This window comes from Hibiscus syriacus, unplaced genomic scaffold (genome assembly GCF_006381635.1).
Source record: "Hibiscus syriacus cultivar Baekdansim isolate YM2019G1 unplaced genomic scaffold, ASM638163v2 tig00111689_pilon, whole genome shotgun sequence".
NCBI classification, from domain to species: Eukaryota; Viridiplantae; Streptophyta; class Magnoliopsida; order Malvales; family Malvaceae; genus Hibiscus; species Hibiscus syriacus.
In genome coordinates, this window is record NW_024063154.1 from 450,806 (window position 1) to 471,846 (window position 21,041).

The 21,041-nt window shown below is 34.0% G+C and overlaps 2 protein-coding genes, 1 long non-coding RNA gene and 1 pseudogene across 4 annotated transcripts; 1 reads left to right on the top strand and 3 right to left on the bottom strand.

Moving 5' to 3' along the window:
- Positions 1 to 1,736: 1,736 nt before the first annotated feature.
- Positions 1,737 to 2,619, bottom strand: LOC120167501. Its single transcript, XM_039176497.1, has 2 exons — positions 2,473 to 2,619; positions 1,737 to 2,078 (listed from the first exon to the last, which is right to left on the bottom strand). Exon 2 carries the CDS (start codon positions 2,065 to 2,067, stop codon positions 1,843 to 1,845), a length of 225 nt encoding a protein of 74 aa, XP_039032428.1. The 5' UTR covers positions 2,068 to 2,078; positions 2,473 to 2,619; the 3' UTR covers positions 1,737 to 1,842.
- A 6,105-nt stretch (positions 2,620 to 8,724) lies between these two features.
- LOC120167502 lies at positions 8,725 to 10,680 on the top strand (annotated as a pseudogene).
- A 256-nt stretch (positions 10,681 to 10,936) lies between these two features.
- LOC120167499 (lon protease 2-like) lies at positions 10,937 to 11,929 on the bottom strand. The gene has a single exon (XM_039176495.1). It carries the CDS (start codon positions 11,839 to 11,841, stop codon positions 10,993 to 10,995), a length of 849 nt encoding a protein of 282 aa, XP_039032426.1. The 5' UTR covers positions 11,842 to 11,929; the 3' UTR covers positions 10,937 to 10,992.
- Positions 11,930 to 15,984: 4,055 nt separating this feature from the next.
- Positions 15,985 to 17,073, bottom strand: LOC120167533. 2 transcript variants are annotated; one of them, XR_005520056.1, is made up of 3 exons: positions 16,902 to 17,073; positions 16,689 to 16,800; positions 15,985 to 16,408 (listed from the first exon to the last, which is right to left on the bottom strand). It is a non-coding gene; the product is annotated as an uncharacterized LOC120167533 (long non-coding RNA). The 2 variants fall into 2 exon arrangements; XR_005520055.1 differs by having other exon boundaries at positions 15,985 to 16,243; positions 16,315 to 16,800.
- Positions 17,074 to 21,041: the final 3,968 nt, after the last annotated feature.

Below are 21,041 nucleotides of genomic sequence, written 5' to 3' on the forward strand. Positions count from 1 at the left end.
GGAGATAAAGATAGGGTTTTTCACTTTTTTTTCTGTGTTTTCAAGATATTATAAATAGGAAATGGAGAAAGTAAAAGAAAGAAAGTAGGGATTCTTTGGAAAGAATGAAAATTCATGAAATTTTTGGCGGAAAATATATATCACTATTAACTTCATTTTCCAGAGTTCTTTTTGGATTTTGTCATCTGTATTCGGTTGTAGATAAAACGGTTTGCAAAATATAAGGTCATACGATCCGACGGTTGGGCTAAACTCATCTTCGTCTTCTTTTCTGATACAAAAAATCTTTATAAATTTTCATTATTTTTTAAGGAAATTTAAGAAAATCATATTATGAATTTTAAAAATTTAAAATCCAAAAATATCAAAATCTTTGACAGGGTATTTTATTTCGACAGTGAATTTTTACAAAGAATTTAATTAATCATATTATCTAAAGTTGGTGACATGATCTTACACATTTTAGATTATCACATTTAAAGAAGTGGCTGAGGAGGAAGTCTAGTATATTTAAAGGGGACAAGATGGTGGCAGAAACGGCAAGGGAACAGTCGGCAAGGCCATACAACGGTTACGGTGGAGACAACATCAAAAGGTAGGCTTGTTTGTGCCGATGACTGTTAAATTAGAGACAACATCAAAAGGTAGGCTTGTTTGTGCCGATGACTGTTAAATCAGAGACAACATCAAAAGGTAGGCTTGTTTGTGCCAACGACGGTTAATGCAGAGACAACATCAAAAGGTAGGCTTGTTTGTGTTGACGATGGTTAACGCCGAGACAACATTAGTCTTGATCCTACAACATTGCATTCAAGCTTATGGCGGATGTTCCAGTCTGCATATCTATGTCCTTAACACTATATCTAGCTCATCGAGGGTTCACTACTTTCATCAGCCACAGTGAGGAAGATAATAACGATGAGTCGGTGGTTGACTTAGCTTCCATTTGAATCAGCTTTTGTCATCGATATTACACGCATGAACCAGCATCAACATATATATTAGCAATCCATTGGATAAACGGCTCATTTCAAGCACAAAATCAATAAGAACATAGACATGTATGAGTTAAAAGGCAATTATCTTTCCCCAAACTTGAGGGTCTTACAGTAACCATATAGCACTCATCGAAAGGAAGGCTTTACCTCTCTTTGGTTTTAGATAATGGTTTTTCCGAAACAGAAGGGACATGATAGCACCACTGCTTCGATGAAGCCCAAAATGTCTACAAGATATAAAAACTCGAATTCAACAAGCTGGCTAGTTTCAACTTTCAACAGAAACCGGATCACAAGCTTCAAGATAGTTCAACACGAGACATCAACTTATAAGCCATCCGAAAAGATATATTGGTACATAGAAGAACGCATACATCTAACAGATGACTAAAAAATGCAGATTAAAGGAACAACTATCAACTTCCAATCAATCAAAGCTCCAAAGTAAACTGCACAATAAAAAGATCCAACTTGACGTTCAAATCTATGTATTGTCTCATCAAAAGCATAAAATAAGATGAAGAAAGTTAATACATCTCTGGTCTTGCTTGCAACAATAGTTATCCCAAACGAACATCAAGCCTCAATAAGACATGATCATTGAAAAATCCATAGGAAAGAAGGAATGAAACTCCGAAAAACTCCGAAAAACGAAGAACTCTTATAAGCTATATATTAAAGCAGCAACACACTGAATGAAAGATTGTCAAACCACAATTGAAACACTATCTTATCCAAAAGATCAAATGACCTTCAATTAACTATCGACACTAATGTTACTCGACAACATAGATGCTTAAATCGAACTAAAAATACCCAACATTGCATTGCCAACAACCATGACTCATTTTTCATTTTTTTCTGAGTTCTCAGTATCATCCGGCTTCTCCAGCCCATAGCGACGGTTGAACTTAGCAATCTGTCCTTCGGTTGCAGCTAATTGACGTTTAGCCCTTAAGTGATAAACTTTACCAACACTATGTATTTTTGTCATCATGAAATTAATCAAACGACCACTCGGGGTCACATATGATATCCATTGCATCTGAGGGTGCAATCCTTTCCTCATCTTTAATAAAACTACAATCCAGAAACAAGCTTATTACATAATAACCATGAAAACCAACAAAGTAATATACACAGAAACAGAGAGATATCAATAATGTCCAATTCAATAACAGTTAGACTCAAACACAAAATCAAAGGTTAAGAACACTCAATTATGATTGAAAGTGTAGAAATCGTGTTTACTTTGATTACGATATAATTGTTCAGTTCTAAGGTTTAAAAATATTTTTTCTTGAAAAAAAATAGTTTAAACTAAAACCCAGCACTCACCCTTTTTTTTTTACCCAGATTCGGGAATCTGGGTTCATAAAAATACAAGGAAAATATAGGCATTTTAAACAATTTTCAAGAAAAACAGAAGTAAAAGAAACAAATTTATTATAAAAAGAGAGAGAAAGAACCGAACCTGGCGGTGGAATCAGCTGCGAGTAAGTTAAAGTATACAGTGGCAGCGCCTGAGAACCAGAAAGACGGCGACGGAGCTAAGATGAGTGGCGGCTGTCAGCGAAGATTAGGGCAAATCCTATTTTTCGTGGTGAAACGAGAATTTACCCCAAAAGAAAAATCAGAACAAATATATTTGGGCTGGCTCAATAAATGTCATTTTATTTGATCATAAAGCCCATAGCCCCTATGGACAATTTATTCTGAAAATAATGCTTCATGTTAAAAGCTTTAGGCCCATGTCCCGATTGTTTATTTTCTATTTATCCTTTTTATTTAATGAAAATGTTTTTTTATAATTGAATCTTATTTCGATTGATACAATTATTGTTGTAATATTTTGAAAACGAAGTAAATTTAACTATAATTGAGTGCATTATTATTTTTATTTAAAAGAGTTAAACATTATATTAAAAATAAAAATTATTTTTATCAAATATTTTGGCGCATGAGATTATCCATACTATGCAACATAAAAAGGGAGGTAAAGGAACGATGGTTGTTAAGGTAGATCTCGAAAACATCTATGTTCGCTTAGAGTGAAACTTTATTGAAGACACACTTTAAGGCGTGAGGCTTCCATCTAATCTCATTGTTTTGATTATGTTGCGTGTTCGTTCACTAACTGTACAAGTCCTTTAGAATGGGGTGAAGACTGAAGAATTCAAGCCAATAAGAGAAACTAGGCAACACGGTCCACTTTCGCCTTATCTTTTTGTGTCGTGTATGGAAAGACTATCTTAAACGATTGTGAGGAATATTGATGACTTAATCTTATTCGGTGAAACCTCTGTTGATCAAATGAATGTTATGAAAGCGACCTTAGAAGATTTGTGTATCAGCTCGGGTCATCGGGTAATTACCTTTAAAACACAAATTTTCTTCTCAAACTACGTCTCAAGAGAAATACGTGATGATATTACGAGTGAGCTTGGTTATATAGAGGTTATAGACCTTGGCAAGTACCTTGGTGTGCTGATTCTGTACAAAAGTCAATTGATTCAAAGCTATCATGCACAGAAAAACCGTCGTAAGCCTACCCAACTATGATTCTAGTGATAACTTTATAAACAACAGAACAACAAAACATCGACCGAAAATCCTTCATACTATAATTCAGCAATTTGAGGACAATGATTAAAACAGTGGCATTAAATTTTACATAATTTTTCTAATTACATACTTAAAATATTAAAATTATATATACATATATATATTTATTTTTCCAAGAAAAATAATATCTAATTACATCCTTAGAAACTTTAAGTATATAATTACACTATAAAAAATTATATATTAAAAAAATACAATCGAAGACAATGGAAGATTCGGCTTTAAGTAGGTTAAATGATTCAGATTTCAGACAAAGATATATATACTTGATCTGACGCGGCATGCTCTAGAGTCTGTCACTTGTGCAAATTTGGACCAATAAATACACAACATATTGCGAAATTAAAAAGAAAAAAACCGACAAACATAAGCCCGGAGCATTATAATTCAATTATAACCTTCTAAACTGATCTTATCAGGACGAGATGATGGTTTAGGACAATTACGTACCCATTGTAAGAAAGAAAGCCATGCGGTTTCACTTCCTATTTGCTTGGACACAACCCCACAGTTAGGGCTGTAAAATGTTGACTCAACCTGCAAAACTGATTAAACCTGACTCGAGTCAAACTGTTTTTAACCTACACTGTGGTGATCCGAAATCGACTCGAGTTAGAACTGGTGTTGACCTGAACCCGATTTAGACATGAAAATTGTGGATCCGAACCCGACCTGCATCCGACCTGAACCCGAATTGAACCGAAAATATGATACCTGAACTCGAACTGCATCTAAGTGATATGAACTCGAACCCGAGATTGACCTGGTAAATAACTGGTATTACCCGACCTGTTTTCAACCTGACCTGTTTTTAACCTGACTTATTTTTAGCCTGAACTGTAAATGATCCGACTTGTTAATGACCTGATATGATATTTACCTGACTTATATATTACCATAGAAATCTTATAAATTATTAGTTTTTTAACTTATGATGTAATTAAAATATTAATATGATTACTTTTTAAATGTTATAATAAAATATTTATTATGATACTTATATTGATAAATAGACCTATTATATAAAATTATTTAATAAAAATAATAAAATTATTTAAATGTAAATTAGATAAAACATTATTAATAATGCAAAAGGAAAATTAATATAATTTAATTTATATAAATTATATAGTTTAATTTATATAAAGAAAAAATAATATTAATAATAAAAGTATTTATTATGTAATATATATTAATGGTTTACATTAATAATATGAATAATTTTGGCAATAAAATAATAATTAAATTGATAATAACTGAATGTTAATATTAAACATGATTAATTCTCTAAAATCTAAATATAAATTATACCGTTTAATTTTTATACAAAAAAGTATCTAACAATTATAACATAAATGAAAAATAATATAAAATATAAATTTAATTGATAATAATAATTTAAATAACATTTAATAAAAAATTTGAATTACATTTGAGTCAATTCAAGTTCAATACAATAAAATGAAAAAAAAAATTAAGTTCTCAGATATTATAACAAAAATGTTATAAGTCTAAAAGCCTAACTTTGCTATCATAAATTTCTTCATCGAGCTTTTATATCGGAATAGATGCAACGTTGTTAAATTACGGTCAACTTTTAAAGCTACCAACATAATTTAACATGAGTAACTATTTCAAAAAAAAATAACAGTTTGAACAATTTATTTAAGTCAGACCAACAAAATAAAATACAAGGCAACAACAAGAAGCAAGCAACAACAGGCAGCAACAGAAGGTAGATTTTCTGCATTAAACAAACATTTAATCAGTGGTAAAGCCAAAGGGAATACGATGGCTAACAGTGCCAAACATTTTCGACTTTATCAAACCCTTACATAATAAAACATTCAACATTGTTTATGAAAATAAAATTAATATCAGGGAAAATCAGAACGTGATACTTTAGACAGAAGCATCCTACAAAAAAAAAACATCAATTAAAATTTGTTTCAGATAAACATAATAAACACAATATTTCTGCATTAAACAAACATGCAGTCAGCAGTAAAACCAAAGGGAATACGATGGGCAACAGTGCCAAATATTTTCAATTTTACCAAACCCTTACATAATTAAGCATTTAACATTGTTTATAATAACAGAAATAATATCAAGCAAAATGAGGATGTGTTACTTTGGACTAAAACATCCTACAAAAAACAAAAACATCAATAAAAATTTGTTTCAGTTACTGTTAAACATAATAAATATAATAAGTAATTAATAAGTAGAAGTTAGATGTAAACGGAAGAAACAAGACTGAATCTCAAATTCCAATGATTTCTCTTAATGTTAAATTCCTTAAAAAATTAAAATTAAAATAATTAAGAAACAATTCAACATCGTAGTTTTTGATAAAATGTATGAGAATTGGTGTGATATATCCATCACCGTATCCAATTAAATTCCCTTAAATGTATGAGAATTGGTGTGATATATCCATCACCATAGCCAATTAAATTCCCTTAAATCTGGTTTTTCTCTGCATTTTCCAAGTTCCCAAGCAAAAGTGTGTCGAGATCTTTCACCAGAGCCTGTATATTTTCCATGTCAATTGTTCTAGAAGCTATAGGTATTAAAAAAAAAAAGATTTCAATCCCTTTAGGTACAAAGATGCAATAAAAAATAGCAACAGAAACGTCCATCTGATGTCATCCACTTTCGCTATCCTACCACGTCAACCATCTCCGTCAATTTTATAAATAAAAGATAAATCTCATCCGTCGATCTCCCCTTCTCGTCAACTGTAATCCAAGGCGCGAAGACAACGCCTACTCCGCGCCCAAAAAATGGATCCCAAAATTCTAAACCATCTCTACAGTAAACTCACTGCATAATTCAATTCCATTCAACGGTTCAAATCATTCACGTCATCGATCCTTGTCAATCTTAAAAATCCAATTCCCGCTTCAGCTCCTACCGATACCGCCTAACTTCCCTCGCAAACATCTAATCTTTTATTCCTGCGAATTAAAAACTCTTATTCTTCTCTTTCCTAGAGACCAAACAATTCCCAACAACTGAAGAACAATGGCACCAAAAGCTGAGAAAAGCCAGCTGAGAAAAAGCCCTATACATAGTTTATAATTTGTAATTAATATTAATATAAAATATAATCTATAAAATTAATATTAATATAAACTATATGTTATAAATTATATAATATAGTTTATAAACTATAGTTAATATAATTAATATTAATATAGTATAGTTTATAAACTATATACTATATTAATATAAATCATAGTTAATATAATTAACATTAATATAAACTATATAGTACATTAATATAAACTATAGTTTATAAATTATATACTATAGGTTATAAAGTATAAACTATATAGTACACTAATATAAACTACTATTTATAAACTATAAGTTACATATATAGTTTATATAACATATAAATAGATTGTATATATACATATACTATAGGTTATATATAAATAGTTTATATATACTATACATAGTTTATACATACACATACTATAAGTTACATATATAGTTTACATGTATACATATACTATAGGTTACATATATTAACTATTGTTTATGCATAGTGTTTAGGGTTTATATAAATTATATATTTTATTACTTTATATAGTTTATGCATAGTACTTCTATGAACTATATAAGTAATTTACTTTATATGGTTTATATATATAGGTTATATATATATACATACTATACATAGTTTATACATACATGTACTATAAGTTACATATATAGTTTACATGTATACATATATTATAAGTCTATAAGTTACATATATTAACTATTGTTTATAGACTATAGGTTAATGTTACATATATAATTTATATAAACTATTGTTTATATAATCTATATATGAATTATCAAATGTGTCTATACATATATAGTTTATAAAGTTTAGGATTTAGGGTTTATGTTTTAGGGTTTAGGGTTTAGGGTTTTATAAACTATATAATTTATTACTTTATAAAGTTTATGCATAGTATTTATTTAATATATATATATATATATTAATAATATATAAACTATATATTTTATATACTTCATACATATATAGTTTATATACATACATATACATATATATACTATATTAATATAAATAATATTTTATAAACTATATACTTTTTATAGTTTATACATATATAGTTTATATATATATTTCACATAAACATAATTTATATATATATAGCTTATAACAATTATATAGTTTATAATATAAATATAGTTTATATATAAACTTTAAATGAATGCAATTTACTATATTTTCATTATTTATTCACATTTTGTATTTATTTCGATTTAATCCTTTTGTGTTTTTTAATTTATTTCAATTTTAAGTATTTCACTTTTATATGTATTTAATTTAGTTCTTAAATGTATATTTGCATCTTCCATTGTTAGTTGTTATTTATTTTTATTTTTGTAACTGACCCATAATTTTTTAAATGTGTTTAATTTAGTCATTTTTTATATTATTTTAAACATCGTATTTTAAATTTATTTCGATTTAGTCCCTTACATATGTGTGTTGTTCAATTTATATTTAAAGATTTTATTTGTAATTTTACATTTCTTCAATGTTGTCATTAAATTTATATTTTTAAAAAAATTGATTTATGAATATTTATTTTTCTCTTAATTTACTCGAAATCATATATAATTACAAATTACAATTAAATAATCACAAAAGATGACAAAATAATTAATCCAAAAAATAATAACGACCCGACCTAAACTCAATCTGTATCCGATAAACATCCGACCTGAATTTTATCTGTCAATAATGTGACCCGATCTGAACGAGATCCGACTGAAGTCCACCCGAACCTGAATTAACCTGGTATTTATCTGCTTCGACCTGAACTGACATCGATCTGAACTGAAAATGACCCGACCTGAACCCGATCTGGATCTGATGTCAAATCAACCTGAAAATAACCCGAACTAATTTGACCCAACCTGAATTCGATCTGAATCTGATGTCAAATCAACCTAATTTAACTTGTATCTGATTTTACTCGACCTGTCAAGATCTAACTGAAATCTGTCCGATTATCTGATTTTACAACCCTACCCACAGTTGTAGGCAAGTTGAGTCCACTGAACCAATTAGGAAACCCAAATCACCCTCCCTTTTCTCAAAACAAAATAAATGGAACCTCTCTTGGCTTCCTTTCTGTTATCTTACCTCCTTTTCTTTGATATTTCTTCTTCTTCTTCTCCTTCCCATTTATCACAGCTCTTTGAATCTTGGTGCGATCAACATGGGAAAACCTACTCCTCGGAGGAGGAAAAATCTTACAGACTTAGAGTCTTCCAAGACAACTACGCCTTTGTTATTCAGCACAATGATATGGCAAATTCTTCTTTTTCTTTGGCTCTCAATGCATTTGCTGATCTCACTCACCACGAGTTCAAGGCCTCTCGTTTGGGTCTCTCAGCTGCTGCCATTGAGTTTATGCGACCCAACCTTCGAGAGCCCGGTCTTGTTCGAGATATTCCTGCTTCACTGGATTGGAGGAATAAAGGCACCGTAACCCAGGTCAAAGATCAAGGAAGTTGTGGTATATACTCACTTTTTTCATATTACCTTTTCTTTTTTGTTTCTGATTTGATAAATTCTTCGCGACAAGTTAAGTTTTTTTTTACTTTCTTTTTTTGGGTGATTAACAAGAACCGATTTAATCATCTGGATCGCGTAGTTTATTTTTCCAATATGAATTGACCATTCCAAAAATGTTACAAGCTGTAGATTAAACTTGTTTTTATGTAATTTATATGGGGGGGAATCTAAATATTGATTTTGTGTAGATGCTTGTTAGGCATTTGCGGCAACTGGAGCCATGGAAGTTGTAAATAAAATTGTCACTGGATCTCTTGTTAGCCTCTCTGAACAAGAATTGGTTGATAGTGATAGAACTTACAATACTGGCTGTGAGGGTGGGTTGATGGATTATGCGTATCAGTTGTCATTGATAACCATGGAATAGACACCGAAGAAGATTACCTATATCAGTTGTCATTGATTGTAATGGCTTTCCGATTCCTTTGATCTTCTACTTTGTCATAATGTTTGATTCTGTTCAATAACTTCAGTTTTGTTGTATATATTACAGATGAAACGACGCGTGGTAACAATTGATGATTACGCTGATGTGCCTATGAACATTGAGAAGCAGCTATTGCAAGCAGTGGCCACTCAACCTGTGATTGTCGGTATATGCGGGAGCGAGAGAGCATTTCAATTGTACTCCAAGGTTGGTTTTAACTTCTAATAGCTGTTTTGAAAGAGTATACCTTTGTTGATATAGTATGATTATGATTATCGATAATATATGGGGACGGGGGATTTTCACCGGTCCATGTTCGACTTCCTTGGATCATGCTGTGTTGATTGTGGGTTATGGTTCAGAAAATGGACTGGATTATTGGATTGTGAAAAACTCGTGGGGTTCGAGGTGGGGAATGAATGGCTATATTCGTATGATACGTAACAGTGGCAATTCTGAAGGGGTTTGTGGCATTAACATGTTGGCTTCGTATCCAATAAAAACTAGCCCAAATCCCCCTCCTCCGGGACCAACTAAGTGTGGTTTCTTCACGTACTGTTCAGTTGGGGAAACCTGTTGATGTACACATCGCCTATTCGGAATATGCTTTTCGTGGAAGTGTTGTGAGTTGGATTCAGCCGTGTGTTGCAAAGGCAATCGTCACTGCTGCCCCCATGATTATCCAATCTGCGATGCAAAGAACAATCGGTGTTTCAAGGTTAGCATGACGTTTTCCACAACTAGACACTTATGGTTCGATATTTAAATAATCGAAACATGACATAACAGAGTTTGTAGTTTAATGATTTTGATTAGATTTTAGGGTTTGATTACCCACTGATGGGTATTTCATGCGTGCAGAGAGTTGAGAATGATACTGTAATGGAAGCATCTGAAAAGAAACAGTCCTTTAGGAAGTTCAGCAGTTGGTGATCCTACACGGCTTTTATAGAATAATTCAGAGTTGTATTTGTAGAACATATTTATCCATATAATGATGGGAATGGCTAGTGTAATTTTTACTCATGTAAAATGCATTCTAGTTTTATGGGGATGGGAGAAATTACTTGTTTAAAGAAATACAATAGATTGGAGATGACTGGCCTGGCAAGCCCCAGCTATTGCTGTTCTGAAACTGGAACTTAAAACAGATCCAAAAGATCAGCTTTTGCAGAAATTAGCCATTCATTCAAGAGGCTAACAAGAACAGCTGATGAAAAACAAGCATAGCTTCATTATCCATAGTTTACAGTTCGTGTATAACGAATTACACATCAGAATATCTATATACTCACTGAGGTTTTCGATTCGATATTTTGATTAAATTCTCAGGATGAAGAGGGAAACACATCTTTCACAGCCGAAGCGGCAGACAAGTAATTAAGGGTGTTCCTTAAAGTTTCCTTCTCTCTTTTTAGTCTGGTCGCAGTATCTTCCAACTCCAGTAAAGCCTGTTGCTCTCTGGGCGCACCTTCGAATGTACTCCCCACAAAAAACGAAAACGGAGTTGGAAATTGGTTCCTCCTCAAATCCAGCGCTTCCTTTTCCTGTTTCCCGTTAAGCCGGTTCGATAACCGAATCACGTCTTTCATGTAATTCTCCACTTCGTTGGCCAACCCGTCCAAATCTTCAGAGCCGGAAGGTCGGTCTTCGAGCCAATTGACTTCCGCGACGAGATACGGCTTCTTGCGGACAACGTTGGCGATACGGAACCGTTCCTGGCCTTTACATATGAGGAAGAAGCGGTCATCGACGAGACGTTCGTGTTTGACGATTTCGCCGACGCATCCAACGTCTGCGGTGCCGGTGACGGAGTCGGAGTAAATGACGCCGAAGCGAAGGTCAGTGTGGAGGAGAGTGTGCATCATAATGCGGTAGCGGAACTCAAAGATCTGGAGAGGGAGGATGGCGCCGGGGAAGAGAACCAAGGGGAGAGGAAATATAGGGAGCTCTTCGACGTCGTCTGATGTTGGAGGATCGGTGTGGTGATTATCGGAGAAAGAAGAAGCCGAGCAGCGGAGAGAGTTGAGCCTTTGATACCTGCGCGATTGAGAGAGAGAGGATGATTTCAAAAAGGGCTTAAAAATGGGGTATGGGTTGGCTGCCCGATGGTTTATCGAAGGTTGGTGAGTGAGCGAAGAAGAAGAGTGGGAAGGGATTAGCTGAGGGAGAGCCATTGAAGAAAGAGCAGAAAGTGTTTGAAGTTTTGCGTAAACGATATTAAAAATGGAAATATTAGCTCCAGTTTCCCATTTGTCGAATAGAAGGAAACCAGTAACTAATGTCTATTATCATGGCCCCATGGGAAGGACATTTATTTTTCTCATTTCATTTTGTGGGCCGTCTCTAAAGAGCCTGTGGTCTATGTGTTGTGAGAGGAGTGGATAATATTGTGGGGTAGCATGGAAATGGAAATGTGGAGCGAAGAAGCCCACGTCGGACTTATTTTATCTGGATTTTGTGATGCATTTTTTAAATTTTTGGATGGGGTTTGAATTTTTGCATTCAACAATTGTGGTAGTGGTGCATGCTCTTTCATCTTTCTTGGGTCATTTTCAATTCCAATGCAATAATTGGGATACTGACCAATAATTTTCATACCTTCATTTGTTTCTAAATTTCTTGAAAATAATTATAAATAATCTTTTCTAATATTATTGAAATGATTATTGTTATATTGTTTCGTTGATGGTTGAATAATTAAAATTATATGGATAATAAACTAGAGTCTCATTATCAATGGTTGACATAAAGAAAAAAAAAATTATGTTAAATTTTGAGACGAATTCTGATTGAGATTAACCTAAACACCAATTCAAGAATAGATGTGAATTCTTCAAGAAAAATAACCATTTATCTCAAGTTGACACCCCCATAGTATAGATCACCAATAATCAGTGTCTTACCTGCTATACATCAATATTGATGCAGTGAACGTGGATTAAACTTCACATCAAGCTGGACAATTTATGCATGATTTTTAACTTTATTCTGAGTTTCTACTTATAACTTCTCGTCACAACAAACAGTCAACTAAGGCTCTCACAAGATTATTGCAAGTAGAGCTCAAACAACTCCAAGAGCAATTCAAAGCTTCTGAAGTGCTCCACCCGTAGCAATGGATACTCTAAGAGCTTCTGATGAACTCAAATGCAAAATCTCACCCACCACATAGTCTTGAAGATGGATGTGGATGAATTTAAGGTAGCATCTCTTATGTTGCTTCTTATAATACATTGTGCGATTAACTTTTGATTTACCTAAAACTTGCCTGAAGCAAAAGATCGTAGAGGTAGTTATTTACTTTATTGATGAATTTATGGTTTTGATTAGATCATACTGTGGCCAAAGATTGGGGTGTGGAGGCCACGCCAACTTTAATTTACTGCTAAATAGTTGACAAGACAGTGGGGGGAAAGGAAAGATGAAATCGAGCAGAAAACAGCCATGTACTCCGCTTAACTTGGTGCTGAAAGTATGAAATAAAAGTAGTCCTTGTTTGTTTTCTGAGCTTAGAATCCAGTGCACTACACTGAGCTTCCCAATCAATGGAAAATAAAATCTGGAAACAATAATGTTTCATTTCTTAAAATCAATGTTGAACAATACTTTTACTAGTTTTCACCCACTACTTTACAAATCATTCATACATGATGAATTTAATGACGGTTGCCTAATGCAATTAAACAATAGTGACACTGGAATATCTTCTCCACCTATATCCTTACTCATTTTTCTTCTTCTTCTTCTTCTTCTTCACAGCTTCCTGACTTGTGATGTTGTCTAGGTAATGTTTATAAAACCAATCTCCTCGCAAGAGAGATTTTTGATGCATCTCCACCAACCTCTTCAAAGACTACCAACAAATTTCATGTTGGCATGATCTCCACAGGACACCACACCCACTATTTTGATACTACTTTTTAAGTTAAAGCTTGAATAATCTGAGATGTTTCACCACAAACGGCCGAGAAGAAGGGAGATGCACTAATTTAGTCTCATCATTATTTGTTGCCTTGATTGCAAGATGGAATGCAAACTATAGCGTTTTTGACCCCATCTTCTCCTGTTATTCTGAGTCCCATCGGTAAATGGCCCAGCTATATTAACTTCCATACTGACCCACAAAAGTTGAAACTTGAACGGAGAAATTAGAAATATGACCAGAAATCGAGCAGTTCAGTTGAGAAAAGGGACGTCTTGCAAGTCTTATCATAGTAAGTGTCAGGGGAAAAAAGCATGATATATATTGTGTATCATTGTTTTAGAAACTCATGCATAAGATTCAGAGGTAACCAGGGCACACTGCGGACTTAACCAAAAAAATGAGCAATCAATCAAAAAGTAAATCATAGGCACCAATAGATAACATGAATACAAAGGAAGATGCACAAATGTGAACATGTTTCAAGCTCGAGTCCATTTAGATTGCAGGAGGTAGGAAAAGGTATACATACATATAGGGCTTAGATTAGTATCCGCGAGCGTGCCTATTCAAGAAATGACAGATTGAGCAAACAGCATTAATGGCACTTGTTAATGGATATATCAAAATGAACATGCATTCTTATATGTTGTTTATACAAACCAATTATTTAACAACTCATATAAAGTGTATATATACTTCTATTTTATGTAAAGATAATTTAGATATAAAAATATAAAAACTATTTTCAAAAATAAATTCAATAATTGATATAGATCAAATATAAAATCAATATTTTATTAATAAATGAAAGAAAAGCTAAACTAGTTCAAATTTTATTCATAATACTTTACATCAAAGAATATTTTATTTAAAAAATATGAAAAACCTAATTTTGAATGGACTTTTAAACTTGGACAGATGGGATCTAATTTGAAGTAAATAAATATTTGAAAATTGAAGATTCCAGAGTAACAGTTTAGACTTTAGAGACGAAGAAATGCTACATACAATTCTAGCAAAAGGATTTTATGATGGGCATGTGTTTGTGTTCTATCATTTCTCCTTCACCTTTAATTTACGACATCAATTTCCCATGGAATTTTAATCTTAATCGCTCTGGTGGCCCTCTCAGTTTTTCTACTCACAGCAATAATAGGAGTATTGTTGCCAGGGTTGCTCAATGAGGATACGAAGTGGATAGTGTTTCGTTGCAAAGTCCGACAATCAAGGCCGAAGATGAAGAGGAAGTGGTTGATGAACACGTTAATGGAGTTGCCGGAACTGAACCGGTGGACGATACATCCAAACCGGCAATATTTTGGAAGAAGAGAGACGACAATGATGACAGTGACGATAAAAGCTTTGAGGATAGGTTCAAGCTACGAAATGGGAAGGAGGTAAAAATATTTGGATTTTATCAGTTCAAATTTTGGGGAAATTTTTTGAATTATTAATCAAATTAATTTTTAATTTCTTTGAACATTTTTGAAGAAAAAGCTTATTTAGTGGGCGTGGAGCGAAAAGGCGAGATTTCGGATTCGTTTGCCATCGAGGAGTCTCTTGAAGAGCTGGCTCAGCTGGCCGAGACTGCTGGGCTTATGGTCGTTGGTTCAACTTATCAGAAGTAAGAGTGTTGTATGTTTAATCGAATTGCATTTTCATACTCTAAGCTGAAACTTTCCACTGTATTTTTTTTTTTGCCTTGAAGGTTAGCTTCTCCCAATCCGAGGACATACATAGGATCAGGGAAGGTTGCAGAAATTAATAGCGCAATCCGTGCTTTTGAGGTTGAGACTGTAATATTTGATGATGAGCTCTCTCCGGGGTAAGGTTTGTAATAATTATCTTTGTTTAAACCTTTATTTTAGAATCTTAGTTTAGAGTGTTTTTAATGAGGGGAGTATCATCTGGGATGTCAATTGTTTGAACCTTAAGAATGTAACATGAAACCATCATTATTTTACATTTGATCTCATCTGAGTCTATAATTAAATTTCAGACAATTGCGCAACTTGGAGAAGGCGTTTGGTGGGGATGTTAGAGTTTGTGATCGGACTGCTCTAATCCTGGACATCTTCAATCAGCGAGCAGCAACACATAAGCAGCTTTACAGGCAAGCTCAGATTGTTTGTTTGATAAAAATTCGGATGTCATAGACACAACCGATATTAGATTGAAGTTGGTAAAATCTTTCTGTAATGAACATGAGCAAAAGAAGAATAATCTATACATTTGTTATTCAAATTATGATACCTTTCTAGGTTGCATTGGCTCAAATGGAATACCAATTGCCACGTCTTACTAAAATGTGAACTCACCTTGAGCGTCAAGCTGGAGGCAAGGTGAAGGGTATGGGTGAGAAACAAATTGAAGTGGATAAACGTATCTTACGTACTCAAGTGAGCAACAATTTCTGTTTCCCAGTATTTTGTAGATAAATATCTTTTGATGTAGATACTCAAAACTTGTACAGATAATAGTATTTATGGTTGTTGCAGTCTGGTTCCTTTCGATAATACTTTTTGAACTCTGAACTTGTTCCCATGAACCAACATATATGCTTTGCTAGATTGGAGTTCTTAAAAAAGAGCTTGAATCTGAAAGAAAACATCGAAAGCAATATAGAAACCACCGGGTTTCTGTTCCTGTTCCTGTCAGTCAAATAAATCAGAAACCTCATTGTTATACCTTGTGTAAGCACCATTTTCAACATCTTACCCACCATCACATTTTTCTCAACACCAACCCCCACAATCCCTTGATTCCTGCAGAAACATGTGCCTCACCCATGCTCCACTATTGTTTGTCTTTATTTCCTTTGTAATGGGTATTTAACCACCCAAAAGCAGTGTAAGAGGAGAGAGCATCGATTAGCAAAAAAAAAATCAATGTAAAACAGGGGGATGAGCCTTGAAAAATTGATACGAATGAAATTGTTGTAATCGAGTATTAAACCCCAAAGACATTTGTAAAAAGGGATTCCATTTTCTTTTCAGGAGGAAGCAATTCAAATTTAGGTACCAACTGCTTAATATTTCTTAGTGTTTTTTGTGTTTACAATATGAATATGGGTAATTAAAAGAGAGTTTTTCTTACTTATTTTCTTATGAATCTTGTTCTCGGGTAAGCATTATTTGTCTGGGTCGCCGCCGAGTGTGAGTGAACCGAGAGTAGTGGTGGAAATCGTCTGAGCCTTAGGATCATTAAGCTAGTAGCGTTGGGTTTCATAAGTTTAGATCAAAGTAAACAAAGAAGAGAAAGGGTTAAAGTAATACCAAGTATTCAGTTGTGTTAGGATTAGGGATTTACCTGGTCAAGTCTTGCGGCTGTTAAAATAAGGGAGGTCACCAGGGTATAGTGGTCGGTTGGTGGCCGATGGTGGTGTTAAGTCTGCGAAGAACCATGAGGAAGATGAAAGGGAGAACGATGGAGAGAGAGTGGAGAGGATGATGATGAGGCGGTTGGGTGTGAGTTTAGTTTAATAAGGTTAGGTTTAGTTTATTTTTAAAATAATATATATTAACTTATTAAAATGGCATTGTTTTGATAGTTGATATCCGTGTTTTGCAAACGGAGGGGTGAATTCTTTGGCTAATCCTTTAAGCTTTAAAGTATTCAACTCAGGTGCTTAAGTTTTTTAATTTCTGATTTTAGCTCCTACATTTCACGCGCATGTCATTTCGGTCCTTGATTGTAGTTTTATATGTTTATAATTTTGTTCCTCTATTTTATCCGCATTTAATTTCAGTCTTAAAACGTATTGTATTTAATTTTTTCTATTTTAGACATTATACCCTTAGGTTTTTGTATGTTACATTTTGGTCGTGGGTATGTTTGGGTTTATTATATTTTTAGTCTCTTCTATTAGTCATAATTTTATTTTAGTTTTTGTAATTGAAATGGTGAAATGTTGTTTTTTACTTCAATTGTTATTATTTTTGTAGTTGAAATGGTAAGTTTATATTCTTTATCATTTAATACCTAGTTTAAATAGTTTACTTAGTTTTTATAACTTTGCATTTTTAAGTGTTATGTTTCCTTTTATTTATTTTAGTAATATTGGTATATTATATATATATATATATATATATATATATATATATATATATATAGTGTTAGCACTAAGTATTAATATTATAATTTACATTTTATATTTGAGCCCATAGGTTTTTCTTAATTTTCATAATTTGACACTTTAAATTAGAAAATGTCTTAATTTATTTTTAGTTTAATGAGGACAAATAAAATTTTGTTTGGTTGCATTTTTTAAAAAAACTTAAGGCATTGTTCAGTTATTAAGGAATTAATAATATATCTCCCGCGATTGTGCTCAGGTGGTGACTACTAGTAATTCCCTAAATAAGTCGACATCCTTTTCAAAACTACATGTTTTTCTAAAAACGAGGCAATGTTCGGTTATTAGGCATAATAGTTGATCTCCCGCATTTACGCTCGGGGACGAATGCTATTGGTCTCAATAAACGAATATCCTTTTCAAACTTTGCATCCTTAATGATTTTTAAATTAAATAAAGATCGAACTCAAAGTTTCCGATTTTAAATATAGGGTAATCAACTAGGTACCAATTTTTGGGCGCTTGTGGGGGTGCTAATCCTTCCCCACGCGTAACTGACTCCTGAACCTGATTTCTGATTTTTTGTAGATCCCAAAACTCGATATTTTATTAAAATAAAATATTTTATTAAAATCACCCAGTTTTTACGGTGTTCTAATCTCACCTTAAATGATTAGTGGCGACTTCTCACATTTCGAAACGATTTTCAAAGAGAAAATTCCCGAGTCGGTATCGGTCTTTCCCCGCCCGGGAAAAAAACGGTGTCGACAGCTTGGCGACTCTGCTGGGGAATTTTGTTTTTAAAACAAATTAAGAGTCGAGCCACGAGTTGGTTACCATGTATTTACTATTTTGGAAATTACGAGTTCGATCTTATTTAATTTACTGTTCATTATATTATTTCAAAAAAGAAAAAAATAGATTTCACTCTGGTTAATGCTTACATTTTTGTGAATACTTAGGATTGTTGCATATCATAGCTCTAAACCCGAGCTCAAACCTGGTTTACCTAAGTAGGGAGAAACGTCACACCTCACGAGGAGCATTGGGCTTCCTTGTGTGGGTCTGATAAAGTATCTCTGGAAAGTACCTTAAGTTGCCTATCCGGATATCGGATCCGAGGTACGCTTTTAGTGGTGTGATCCCCTGAGCTGAATCTGATTCGCAAGTCTGTAACGGGCCATAATCGGGGGGCAACCTTAGCAGGTTGTAAAGATGGCTTGAGAACCTTTGCTAGAACCCAACCTCATATAGAGAATTTAGTAAGCCTATCCCGCTAGAGCCATGTGGATACTTAGGAGAACTAGAACGCATGCGGTTAGGATTATTAATTTTATTTGTATGTCTTTTTTTCAGTCTCAATTTTGAGTCATATTTATTTATTTTTGGTAAGACTACATTTATGGACTAATCTTTTTAACTAACTTAATTCTTGTTGTCTTTGTTTCTACTAACATTGGTTTCCTTTTTTCTGCTCTTATTATATATTTGCATGGACATGACATATCATTTAAAAGTATTGATCCCTAAATGACTGGTAATGTAGAAGGTTCTTGAAAAACAATACCACAACAATGCCTTTCTATGGGATCGACAGGATTTCGAAGATGCTCCATGTTAGATCGAGTAGCTAAAGGGAGTCTACCTACCAAGGAGACGAGCCGGACGTATACTTGCTGAGGTAACAAGTTGAATTCAAGAAGATTCGTCGCTGAAGCCAATAGTTGAATATCACGAACCAGCTCAAAAAGACTTATGAAAGAAAGAGGTGAGGTAGATGCATTGAATACGATGCAGTACCAGATGCTTGTCGGAGCTAGGCAACTTACAGATGGACCAGATTTTCACTTTCCCAGTGTACCGAGACATTTTCGGTTTTTTAAGAATTGTTCTAGGAACAGTTATTTTGAGATAAATGTCTTTTGGATACATTCATTTTGCATGACATTTGCATTCATCAATACATTGTCGAATCATGCATTAAACCGTTCATTCATTAAATTAATGATAACAAGATAAGGTTTTCGATCGCAGTGATCTGGGTTTACACTAGTAGCGAGAACGCTTATCATCTGCATGCGAAAGAAAATGCTTGAAGAAATAGAGGTTAAGTTAGCCAAAATTGAGAGAGAACAGAAAGAGATGCAAGAAGAAATGAGAAACAAGTTGACACAAATGGAAGCTAGTATCACAAACTCTCATCTCGATCTACTGAACAAGGTGGATGAAATGTTTAAAGGACATTTGACTGCTAGAAAGACCACTACGAAAGACCCCATACATCCTCCGGGTTTCACACATGTTCACATTCCAGAGCACACCTCTGTGCGTCAAGAAATCAGATCACCAGTCTGCTTCACAGTCGAGAACCCACAATATCAGGTCATAGCTTCATTCCCCATTGATTTTCCTGTTGCGTCTGGGCTGAAGCCAGGTGAACGTTGTACTAATATAAAGGTCTCTGGCCTAAATGAATTAGCTGAAAGGGAAAAGATTGTCTAAAGAGTGAAAAATTTAGAAGAGGTGGTAAAATCCAAGGAGATGGTCAATGAATTCTATGTGAGTAACGCAAGGGATTTAAGCTTGGTTCCTGACCTCATATTGCCCCCGAAGTTCAAAGCACCAGACTTCAAAAAATACAACGGGACCCCTTGCCTATTGGCCCATCTCACCATGTTCTGCAAGAGAATGGCAGGTTATACTGAAAATGAGAAGTTTCTAATACATTGCTTCCAGGATAGTCTGACTGGATCGGCGATCAAATGGTACAATCAGTTGACTCGATCCCAGATTAAATCATGGAGGGACTTGGCACGAGCATTTTTGGAGCAGTATCGTCACGTCACTAACCTGGTACCTGACAGGTGAACGTTGCAATACATGGAAAATCGACACAACGAAACCTTCATGCAGTACGCCCAAAGATGGCGCGATGTGACATCACAAGTACAACCCCCATTGCTGGAGAAGAAGGCTACAATTATCTTTGTGAATACCTTGAAGGCTCCATATCTGGGGCATCTAGTAGGAAATGCTACCAAGAACTTTACCGACCTAGTTATTTCTGGGGAATTAATCGAGAACGCCATTAGGAATGGTAAGATAGGAGGTTCTGATAGCACCAACGTTAAGAGAAGAGTCGATGTCAATACGGTGAGTTCTTATTCAACTAATCGTGGGGCCAAACCTTATAAAATGACCCAAGAGAAGACCCCTATTAGTGAAATTCCGGTGATATATGAAGAGTTGCTCCCAGTACTAGTTGAGAAGAATCTCGTGACTCCAGTTAGGTCTAAACCGAAAGAGCCTCCATTTCCTGAGGGGCATGATGCTAATGCAGTATGTAGCTACCACATGGGAAGCTCGGGGCATAC

Excerpts from the sequence above, each read along its gene's own strand:
- LOC120167501 (XM_039176497.1), bottom strand. The coding sequence starts at position 2,067 with ATGAGGAAAGGATTGCACCCTCAGATGCAATGGATATCATATGTGACC.
- LOC120167499 (XM_039176495.1), bottom strand. The coding sequence starts at position 11,841 with ATGGCTCTCCCTCAGCTAATCCCTTCCCACTCTTCTTCTTCGCTCACT.